At 27.5% G+C, this 12,357-nt stretch overlaps 1 protein-coding gene across 1 annotated transcript; it reads right to left on the reverse strand.

The window, feature by feature from the left end:
* Positions 1 to 2,132: 2,132 nt before the first annotated feature.
* Positions 2,133 to 5,516, reverse strand: LOC103501348 (N-alpha-acetyltransferase MAK3). The gene is made up of 4 exons (XM_008464901.3): positions 5,180 to 5,516; positions 4,954 to 5,074; positions 4,438 to 4,493; positions 2,133 to 2,632 (listed from the first exon to the last, which is right to left on the reverse strand). Exons 1-4 carry the CDS (start codon positions 5,381 to 5,383, stop codon positions 2,423 to 2,425), a joined length of 591 nt encoding a protein of 196 aa, XP_008463123.1. The 5' UTR covers positions 5,384 to 5,516; the 3' UTR covers positions 2,133 to 2,422.
* Between the last annotated feature and the right edge of the window lie 6,841 nt (positions 5,517 to 12,357).

The following is a 12,357-nucleotide window of genomic DNA, read 5'->3' on the forward strand; positions in this document are numbered from 1 at the left end:
TGCATTGTATTTGGCATGATTTTAGGGAGGGGTTGAATTTACAAAAAGAAATAATTATTTGCATTATATTTGACATGATTTTAGAGAAGGATTGGTATGTGGTGCGTAAAAAATTGAATCTTTTAAATTCTTTTTCATTAATCTCTTAATGTTTATCCTAATAATTAATTATTGCATTATCTCTTACATGATTTTAGGTAGGGATTCAATTTTGAATCTATAATTTGAAAAATAAAAAATAAAAATTGAACTTTTAAAGTTATTTTTCATTAATTTGTTGATTTTTATCGTGATAATTAGGGGATGTTGAAACTAATTGAATATGTTTAGGGATTTTTGAAAAAATATAATAATTTTTTGATTTAGTTAATAATTATCATAAGTGGGTATGTTTACAGATACATTATATTCGTGATATATGTATTTTGTTTGATTTTTTTATCTCAACAAATACTCTGTATTTATATATGGATAATTGTCATCCATAAAAAGATAATTTCGGGCCAAAAAAATTAAAAAATATTTATGACAATTAGTTTTACAAGAATCATTTTTCTATTATTCTATTTTCTATTCTCGCTATTTCCACGGATTCCCCATTTATCTTCTTTTTGTCAGCCCATTAAGAATTGCATTCACCGGCCCACCATTTTCAAGATTACCAATTGGACTAAACCCATTTAAATTTGTAGGCTTCTCACCACACCCAGAAATTTCCTCAAGCCCAGATGTCTGCCCAACACGCCTAAACCCATTTTAATCTTCTCACAATCAAAGTCACTCTCATACACGAAATGACGGAAATGACGCATTGATTCACTGTATCGTTAATCACTTTCTTTGGATTAAGGGTCCATTTGATTGGTATTAAAGAAAACGTTTATTTAACAATATATTTTTTAAAATACTTTTTTTTTAAAATGAGTTGTCTAAAGAATTATATGTTTGGTTTGACTTTTTTATAAATATTTATATAAAAAATTGTGTTTAATTTATCTTATACTAATAATGTTTATGCTTAGATCAAATTACCATAAAAGACTAATAAACATCATTAATTAATTTTATAAACAAATACACACATTTTGAATCCTTTTTTCAGAAATATATTTTAAAATTAATCACACGTTATCTTGAAATTATTAATCTTTTAGTTAATTGAAACTAAACATTAATTTCATCTTTTTTGTATTAATTTTTTTGGACAATTCAATTTTAAAACACATAAATATCTTGAAAGATAAATACATAACCATAAAGAACAATAATTGATGTCCAACAACAAAATATAAATAAGATAAACAATTTTTCCTAGACAATATAATATCAACTAGACAAGAAGATGTGCAATTCGATCACATTCTTCATTCATCTTCGTTTCATGATCGAACGATCATGTTTTTCATTGACATTCTCATGATTTCTTTCACAAATAATAAGGTGAAGTAGATTTGGCCGAGAGAGAAACATTTGCAAATCTCTATATTTGTATGTATACGAACACACATTAAAAAATATTCAAAATATTAAAAAAAGAAAAACAAAAAGAACGACGAAGTGAAAAATAGATAGTAAAAAGAATAAAAAAATAGAAGAAACACATAGATATTTGGGAGAGATTCATTTATTAAACACCAAATAAACATTTATTCTAAATTTAGGTTAAATGTGTTTTCCCTAAAATGATTTATTTCATAATCTCATTTTTTTCTAAATATTATTTTAAATTAATATCAAACATTAAACACTTCATGAATCAATCCAAACTCATCCTAGATGTCCTAAATCTTTCCCTAAATGCCCCGAAACTTTTGTACTTCTCTCTAAATGTCGATTGCATGAAATTTTATTTTTTTAAGAATATAAAAACTATCATTTTATTTTTCTTTTACACCTACACTCACACATACAAGTGATTTTTTAATGAATATGATTAATAATGATTGGAGTCGAAAATAATAAACCAATCTTATCATAACTTGGCTGGTTTTAGCATATGTCAACTACTAAGAGGATAGGAGTTCAAGTCCCACTAAAAGAAATGTTGCTTAACTATGTAATAATAACAAAACAAGATCATTCTTCATTTCCAATTTTATAACTTCCATTCAAGAATATATAACGTCCCCATCTAAAAATAACACAAAACTGCTTCTGACTTCATTATAAGTTTACAACATCATCAAGTCTGAACTCAGATGGCTAAATTTACAGCAAAAACTTTCTAAAGCTCTATTGACTTCTAACAACTAAGACGAACATCAGAGAGACTAGAGGCTATTTTTAAAATTTAAACAACTTGGGTTTACTGCACAACATCACATGATAGACATGGACAAAGTAATTATAGAAGGAGAAAGGCTGAATAGTGTTCACATGGATTGCTTAGTTTCAAATCTAGACAGATACCATAATATTATTGTCATAAACCGTCGTTATCTTTCTGATTATCTGCTGCGTTCGCCATCAAAGGCAAGGATGGGTGTGATTCCATGCGTGGAAATAACAATTTTAGACGAAATGCATCTACTCCATTCAAGTAATAATGGAAGAGCCGTTTTGCTCTGATAAACCCCAGACGACCATATAGAGCAAGCGCTCCTTTATTAGTAACTTCAGCTTCTAATGTGACCTAAAGACAAAACAACATCAGGTGGTAAGTTAGTATATGTCAACTTTCTCTGAAACAGAACATTCCATTACTAAAAACACAGATCACAAAGGAGAGCACACAAGTAATCCTCTCTCGCAAGGTCAAAGAGATTATAGAAAACAATTCCAAATGGCGAAGCTAATACAAGAAGAGTGATTGCAGACTTGAATAAAATGAGAAAAGTAACATAAAAAGAGTGAGAACATCACTAAATGAGGTTTAAGTTTTAACCGTGTTTGTCCAAAAGATCTTTGATTATCTTTTGGATAGGTGACAGCATAATCATTGTAGTTAGCATCTACTTGAACAACTCAAAACATGATAAGAAAACGATGGCCAAACTATTTTACAGAAATAAACCGAACAAGATACCACTTGGTTCAAATTGTCACGTAAACAAAAAAGAAATGTGCAGCCAAAGAAAGCATTACTGCAGGTAAATATTCAACGGAAGCCGTTAACCGCTCAAAGTCAGATCAAGTTCCACTATTTCCATACCATCAATTCAGCATAAAGATAACTCCCAAAGAAGTTGAGCTACATTGCAAACAATTTAATATTCTGAATTGAGTGCCTTTTCTCCTTTAAACCAAGAGTGTTGAGAACAAGTTATGCACATCTCATCAAATCAACAAATTCTACGTGCTTGTAACCTAGCTCTAATCTACATCATTGTAATGGAGAGACTCATAAACAGGTGAACTTCATTCTTCCACACCTTAAACCTTTTCGTTAAGATTAGAAGTGGAAACAGATTCTCTGCTAGTTTGATCAATTGTGTGTGCACATTAACACCCAAAACGTTTTAACTTCTTTAATTCACCTGTAGGATTTTTTTCATACCTTTGTAATATTATCAATGCTTTAGCTGTTTAAATGTATGCTTAGTATTCATGTCAATATTATTCGTAGCATTTTTTTCCAACTCTTGATATGGTCCCTTTGCAGAAGATTTTATATTTGATTCAATACATAGAAATCTAGATCATAGCAGTTTAACCAAAAATATTTGATAGTTAGGACATTCAAAGAAATGCTCAATAACTCAAAGTAGGCAGCTCCAAGGAGTTTCAAAGGTCTTAATTTAAAGGTCTTTTACCCATAGACTACCCGACCTTTGGGTTTTGTTTAAGTAAATTCATCACTAGTTTAAAGTTTATATAATTACCTTTAAATCCTTTTCATATATTACATTTTCTCCATTGTAAGCAAACGAAGGCCAAATTAATTCTGAAATATACAAGGTTCAATTACTAAATATGTTAACAATTAAAATTTCCATATTAAATGGTACTTGTGGTTGTAGTTATCTTCTATGAATCAATGACTTAATATCATGGTAGGAATAAAGGCAATTTTTTTCCAACTGTCATATGAAAGGTATTTGCTGAGATTGAAACAAGGCTTGATAAAAGTGAGGTCTCCAAATCCAACTTACTAAGCATTGCCAAATACGCACAGTGGATAGAAAGACATCTTATTTTGAAGAGAGCGCTTAGGATTTAAAGGAGATGACATAACAAGTATAATAATGCAGATGATGCAAAGCAAGTGCATGCTCAAGTTTTCTTTTTCTCTAAAACGTGAAATTAGTTGATTATGCAGGCTATACACCCATCCATTACTAACTTACAGTTGAGTGATTTGACTAATAAAGTAAGAAACCAATCACAATAATATAGAGAAGGGAACTCACAAGTTATTTGTTTTGACTCCTTCAACGTAGGAAAATAAATATTGGCTCACACATAAGACAGGAAATACTATAGTTGATGCCAACGTACCTCATCACAGCCTGATTCCATCATGACTTTTATAGACCTCGTGACTAGCTCTGAAGCTACAATACAGGGAAAATAGTTATGAGAATGAAGATCTATGAACTCTAATAGGTTTATAACAAAAAAAAGTGTATAAAAACTAATTTAAAATGGAAAAACATTATGAAGTAATATCAGTGTTTGCGCATACAAATAAATGATGTTCTAGTCAAAACTAAAGAAATATAAATTTGGGATTATCCCCAAGAGTAAATCAGGCATTCTTGACAAAGAGCATTGAATAGAAGTTATTCTAATAATGTAATCCCATTCTAATAACATTGAGATCTAAATATGTAATACAAATGAATCTTCCAAAAAGAAATTACAGCAACAAATAAATGGGGCCATTGATAAATCCATGTTACAAAGAAAAACTAAACCATAAACTTCAATGATAACACATCACAAACAATGAGCCACTCTCAAACACAGGTGAGAAACAATCTCTTCACAGAAATCAGAGAACAAAAAGATTACCAATGCCTTCTCCTCTATAGGGCTTGATGACAACCAACATTGCAATGTACCCTCTGAAAGTCCCCCGATGCTCCCCCATCTTACAAACCACCGTCCCAACACATTTTCCTTTATGAAATGCCTGAGGAAACAGCAAAAACGAAAAAGAATGGAATAAAAATTAAAAGGAATGGCGACGATCATGATCTAATTGGTCAGAGATTTGAGACGAAAGCGAGATTAATACCAGGAATGAAAGTTGAGGCCAGAGGTATACAAAGTAACGATAAGTGAATATGGAGTAGGGTTCGCTGAGTTCTTGATCGACAAGATTCATGATAAGAGGTAAGTGATGCTCACCGCCGTAGCTTACGTACTCTATCTCCGATACATCAAATTCAGCTTTCTTCGTTTCTTCTTCTTCTACCACGCCATCCAATTTCGATTCCATTCTCTGTTCCTTCACGCCGGACGAGTTCGCCGGAGACTGCCGCGTCGCCTGAAGGAGTCCGGCGGAATTTTGGGCTATTAAACTTGAATGGCCTGCGAAATATTGGAGCCTACAATCCCTTAAGATATTTGATTAATTTATTTAAGTTATTCTAATTACAAAATTATTTTACTTTTTAAATATAACAAAATCTATGTCTACTTACTAAATTAAGTTTTCAATTTAATTTCTTTGTTTGATTGTGTTCACGGTTCACTATATCATTTCTATTTAGCTTTAGACTTTTTCTAACAAGTAATCTTAATTATATTTTTACTCTTTAAATAATTTTAAAATATTTATAAATATAATAAAATATTACAATTTGTATTTATGTAGTAGACTGTAATGGATTATAATTTATGTCTACCGTGATATAAATAAATGTATATTATCGTTTAACATTATAATGGAAAATTTCAAGTCTGTCATTCCGTCTTTCTTCTCTAGCTATATCTTTCTATCGGTCTTTCTTTTTTGTTCAAGTCTACTTTTGGAAAAAAATAAACGATCCTCTAAACAAATATAAAGGATTCTGTACCAAAACAATTTAAAAAAAAAAAATCATTTATCCAAATATAAACTACTAAATTTTGAAAAAAAAATATTTAAAATCAAGCCAAATCTAAACGATCAACTGTGTAACCAAATTTAAATAACCAAATTAAATTAAACTATAGAATTAAAAAATAAATCGTTTAGATTTGAAGTCAAATTTAAACATCAAATCTAAACCATGTACCTAACAATAGTCAAATTAAATATTTTTGATAATTTTCATCGTGGGCCGTGGGCTTTTTCCATTTTCGAAATTGTAAATATTTTAACTTTATATTTTTTAAAAGACACCTTATATTATTGACATTTTCTTTTAATTATGTCTGAACTCATTAATATTGTATAAGCAAAGCTTTAAACTACTTAATCATTCATCTATAAGACAAATGGTTCGATCTAGGTCTTTCTAATTATTGAATTAATAAGGTTACTAATTACTATCAAAATGACATATTTAGGTAGACGGAAAAAAAAAACAAAGATATTATTTTTTATTATATTTAAGTTTTATGTAGACATTTGATATCTTCCCTTAGTTCAAGTATGATTAAATAAACTTTGACAATAAATTGTTATAAAAGCATGTATGTAAATCAATATCATCGTCATTTTATATCAGTAATTGAGAAAGCTTGTACTCGTATTTGAGAAAAAAATAGACCTTGCTTTTCTTAGCACGGCCATAACATTTAAGTAATTCAAGCTTTCTATTAGTTAATCTACCTTTTAACTTGCATGGTGATCATTTTATCTCTCAATTTTGAATCTCATAGGCTCTACTCAACTAGAATACATTTTTAAAAGCCACCCAAAACTAACAAATATATGTTTTTATACTTAAGCCTTGCCCATAAAAATGTACTTAAAAGTGATTGTATGAAATATCTACTAATCGAAAACACACGTTTAGTGAGAATATTGAGTTTAGATGAGAAACACACCGATAAAAGAAAACAAAATAAACATTCTTAAAACATAATTTGCAAATTTTTAATATAATTTTAACAATTTTAAAGCTTTTGATATGGTCATCTATTTGATTTTAAAAAGGTTAAAATCGAAATATTTCAGGTTGTGAAGCATGACACAAACACAAATTAATTCATTTAAGGTTTAATTTAATACATTTTTAAAAGAAAATAATGTACTTTTTATTTGACAATGAAGAATTGGTTATTTAATTTATTTATTTTTATAGTTGAAGAGAAGAGATCTGAATTCCAGAAGGATATCCAATAAAATCACACTTCTCAACCTAAAATTTTGTTCCTCTCCACACTTCAAAAACTCACATGATCCATAATTTCATAAACTTCTAACACAATCAACCCCCACTTAAACTTCAAATACATAATAATTTTAAATCTCAAATTTATAAGTTTGTTAGTTTTTTTTTTTTTTCAACGAAACTTTTGTTTTATTTTAATTAATCAATATCTATAATATTGTGAATCAAAAAATATCTTATCTCATACTTTGATTGTTCAATTTGAAAGTCTCTAAATTTTTATAATATATATTTTAGATTGAAAATATTTTTAAAACAATAATTTTAATATTTATTAAGCAAAATTTGAAAATATTGATCTCAATATAAATATCGATGTCTTCCTTTTTAGAAAAACCTAGATGAAAATGTCAATATCTAAAAAATTTATTGAAATAAAAATTAAAAAAGTAGATTTAGATGATTATACAAACATTTTATTGTTGTTTATTTTTAGGCTTATATAATGAAAATTTCAATATACTCATCGTGTCTGCGAATTTATGGAAATCTATAAATGTTGATGGAAATGCTGCAAAAATTTAAAGTCTATGTTATCAAGCTATTTGATATATGCAAGTTTAAGAGAGGTTTTGAAAATTGTTATATAAAATAATTTTGTTGTAGTTAAAATTTTTTCAAAATATGTTGATATGAAATCTCTAGCAATAATTGAAATTACGAAATTTTGAATATGTGAATCTCTAATTCTTAATCACTAACCCACCGATTATCGTAAGCTAAAGTAGCCTTACTTAAATATGATAAAATTGGAAAATAATAATATTACATCAAAATTATTAAATAAAATATAAAATTTCATATACATATCTTTAATCACTTGAAATTAATTTAATATTTAGTTTTACACTCTTAAATTTAGATTTTATGCCATATTTAAAATTAAATTTAAATGAATTAAAAAGCATGTTTTGCAATTATTTTAAAAATGACTAAAAAGTCTTTTTAACTATTTCAAAATCCGTTGTAACTAAGTCGAAGGTAGTCTGAAATATAGCAAAAAATTGAAATTATTTAGATAATGTAACAAACTCCATCCAAATTTTTTTCTACCACTTTTGTAAATGGTTTCCTGCTTTTTTTTTTTTTTTTACCATAATAAATTTTCCTTTTAATTTCAATTTAACAACTTTTACAATATTTTCCAACGCTCTTCTTTTAAGTTATTTTGTTTGAAAATATGCTCATATTTATTAAGGTAAACAGTTCACATATTCAAAGCTACTTCACTAATGTGTTGGAACCATAATAACCAATAGTCAAAATAAATAAGTATTTTAAAATTTTGTGATATATATAAAAAAAAAACATTTTCAAAATATAGCAAACCAATCAAAATATTTATATAATATAACAAATTTTTATAGTCAATTAGTGATAGACACTATTATATCATTTATAGACATTTATAGAAATCTAAATTTTTTTTTGTATATTTTACTGATATTTTCAAGAAATATTTTTTAAAATAGCAAATATTGAAACTATCAACAAAATATAACAAAACTCATTCAATTCTATTTAAATCATTTTTGAGCTTTTTGATGTATTTTATAAATAGTTTTATTTTTTACTATATATTTTTGGGTTATGTCACTTCCGATTATTAATGATATATATGAAAAATAAAATAAAATATAAAAAATTCAAACTCAAAAGATGGAACAGAATATAAAACATCATTAAATAGGGTTTAAACGGCCTATGTATTTGTACCGGAAAGAAAACGGCCGATGTACTTTTGGTAAGAAAGAGAGAAGATTACGTAAAAATTGGGAAATAAAAAGATTATAATATTTAAAAATATAAAATAGGCCAATTTTTTTAATTCTCCAAAATATAAAATACATACAGTTTTGTATTAATAGTTAATTATATTGAGATTTTGTAATTTAGAGTTTGGTAGCTTATCATTTAACTTCTAATATTGCCACTAGTTGAACCATTGAACGGAGTTAATAAATTTGAGGTTAATATACGTGAGAGTTAATAACTTTGTGTTTAGACTAGTAAAATTAATTTCTCGATAATTGTAAAAAAAAATTTAAGAAAGTAAGATAAAGTTACCTGATAAATATAGTAAGCAAAGATAAAAATCCTCAATAAATATGAAAGATGTAAAATAAATGGAGAAGTAGAATTACTCCATAAAGGTACAAATTCAATAGCGTTTACTCAAGTTATTTACAACTTACTTCAGAAATCAGTGGGCCAAAAAGTTTATAAGTGTGCAATTAAAAAAAAAATGGTCCAAAAAGGTCATTCATACAGTATAACAATTGAGAAACTAGTAATCAATTTGCATTTTATTCATTAATAAATATTAAAACATTACTTTTGTCAAATACTTTTAATGTCCTATTTTTTTCTTAAAAGATGATGCTCAATTTAATATTTTTACCTTTAACAAATCTTTGGTATTGTTAGCTCTCTTCTAACAAATTTTAGAAACATATTCACATTATGTTATTGCTTTAACAAAAATTATCATACATCATCATTATTCAACTAATTTTGATAAAAAACTTACATAAAAAAAACTAATCAAAAGATTATTTTATGAGTAGAGACTAAAATAATATTCTAAACTCTAACCGAGTGGGACATTGTTCTTCTACCTTTGTCCACCCTTGTTTGAGTTTTAAAACAAACGTATATGTAAACAAATAATAAAAATTAAATTACAACTTTTTCTACTAACTTTAAAAAACAAAAGTAAAAATTTAAATGTTTACAAACATGCGAAATGAATAGTTTACGGTTTCTATTAAATATAAAACTCAGATTTATATATATAAATGGATCCATTATTATTTTTAAAATAATATTTTGAAGAAAACCTATAATTAGACACAAAATTGAAATATAATAATTAGATCTTTTAAATCAAATTAAGTTGTTGATTTTATATTTTAATATTATTTTCTTTTATTTTGTTATCTATTTTTCTAAGTGTTTTAAAAAAGCAAAGTTAATTTTGAAAAAAAAGTTTTGTTTTTTAAATTTGGTGGATAATTCAAATGTTGTAATTAAGAAAGATAGAAAATTATAGTTATAAAAAGTTCTAACAAAACAAATACAACTTTTTGAGGCGAGAACTTAATTTAGCAGTAAGTGTTTGGTTTTTTGTTTGACTTTTATATTTTAAAAATATATAGTCTACAAATATTACTTCCATCAATTAGTTTTTATGTTTGGTAGTTTACTATAAATTTTTTTCAAAAGAAAATCAAAGCCAAAATTTGAAAACTAATAAATCAAAAGTTTTTATAAATTTAAACGTGTACCCAAGACGGTAAATCATACGAAAGATATAAATAAATAAAACATAATTCTTATGTGTGCATCCCGTCAAATCATCTAAATTTGCTTTAAAAATATTTTATGTGCGTGTGATGAAAGTGAAAGGACACGCCCAAGTAATTCATACTACTTTTATTTTAGAGAAATATCTTTAGTTTCTAAAATTTTGGTATAGTTTATAATAGTCCTTAGATTTCAAAATGTTATATATTATATTTGTTTGATTTTAAATTTAATTCATAAATTTCAAAATATTAAAAATTTTGACATTCACGTTTGAATTTTGTTTCAATTTGATCCTAAATATCAATATTCACATTTTTAACTTTAAACTTTCACTTATTTTCTATCAACCAGGTTAATAAATTTAAAACAACTAAAAATATATAATTAAATTAGTGAATTTAATCTAAAACTTAAACTAAAAAAACTAAATCAAAATATTTAAAGTTAAAAACCAAATAGAAATTAGATGGAAATCAAAATATTTGAGTGTATAGAGGATGACGGAGAGTCCAAAGCGAAAGGCGCCAAAAGGGCATTGATGAAGGGAAGAAGCGAGTAGTAGTAGTAGCAGCAGCAGTAGTGGTATGTTAAGAAGAAAGAAAAATGTAGAGAGTATTATAGTAACTAATAAAGCGTATTAATAAATAAAAAGAAAATAAAAGAAAAGGTGGTGTAAGTGGTAAGTGGTATTTGCATGCAAAGTCAGAAGTTTAGTTCCACATGTAACACTCCTCTTCTTCCCAACTTTCATCCCTCTTCACCGTCCATCCGTCTCTCATTTTCTGGACTAAAACTCTCCCCCTTTTCTCCCTTCTTCCTTCTTCTTCCTTCCCTTCCCTTCCCTTCTCCAAATTCACTTAACCAAACCAAACCAAACCAAACCAAACCATGGTTAACTAAACTACATTCTAAATTTTTTAATTTTAATTCAAATCTCCATCTTTTTCCTTTTTTTCCTCTTCTTCATCCATCAACACTTCCCTTCACATTTGTCACTCGTTATATATATCATCTCTCTTTTTAACCATTCCCCAACTCTCTATATTTCTTCACCCACATCTCCTCTCCTCTCCTCATCATCCTTCACTTCCAAAAATAGCACATTTTATCCTCTCTCTCTCTCATCATGATGCCCATTTTGGATCAACAACCTCTCCTCTTCCCCGTCGTCGATGATCTCTCCTCCGCCGTCCCCGCCTTCGCTTCCACTCCCCTCCTCCGCAAGAAGCGTATGCCCAGAAACCGTCGCCCTTCTTCTTCCTCTTCTTCTTCCTCCTCCTCCAATCTTCCTTCTTTCTCCTTTCCTTCTTCTTCCTCCTCCACTCCCCACCTCCCTACTCCTCGGGTACTTTCTCTCTTCTCGATCTCTTTTTTTTTTTTTTTTTTTCTGTTTTCTAATTTTATTTATAATAACTCTACAAAAAAAAAAAGTTTTTCATACGATTTCACAATTCACTTAGCTCTATACATTTACAACATACCTAACATCGTCGTAGTCGTCATTTAACCTTACAAATTTTAACTCAATATTATTTTTATTAGTACGTACACTAAATTATTTTACTAAAAAATATTGCAAAATTTACGTTGTGTAAAAATTGTTTTACTGATGTCAACTAGGAATTAGTTGGAATACTTCATCCATCAACTTGAGTATAGGAAAAGTAATTAATTAGAAGCAAAAATCAAAGTTTCTCGTTTTATTTATTTATTATTTTCAAGGTGCAAAAAAAAAAAAAAAAAGGTCGTGGCTTAGGTAAGTTGGTAATTTAAGTAGAAT

The sequence above is a fragment of the Cucumis melo genome, chromosome 9 (assembly GCF_025177605.1).
Source record: "Cucumis melo cultivar AY chromosome 9, USDA_Cmelo_AY_1.0, whole genome shotgun sequence".
Lineage (NCBI taxonomy): Eukaryota > Viridiplantae > Streptophyta > Magnoliopsida > Cucurbitales > Cucurbitaceae > Cucumis > Cucumis melo.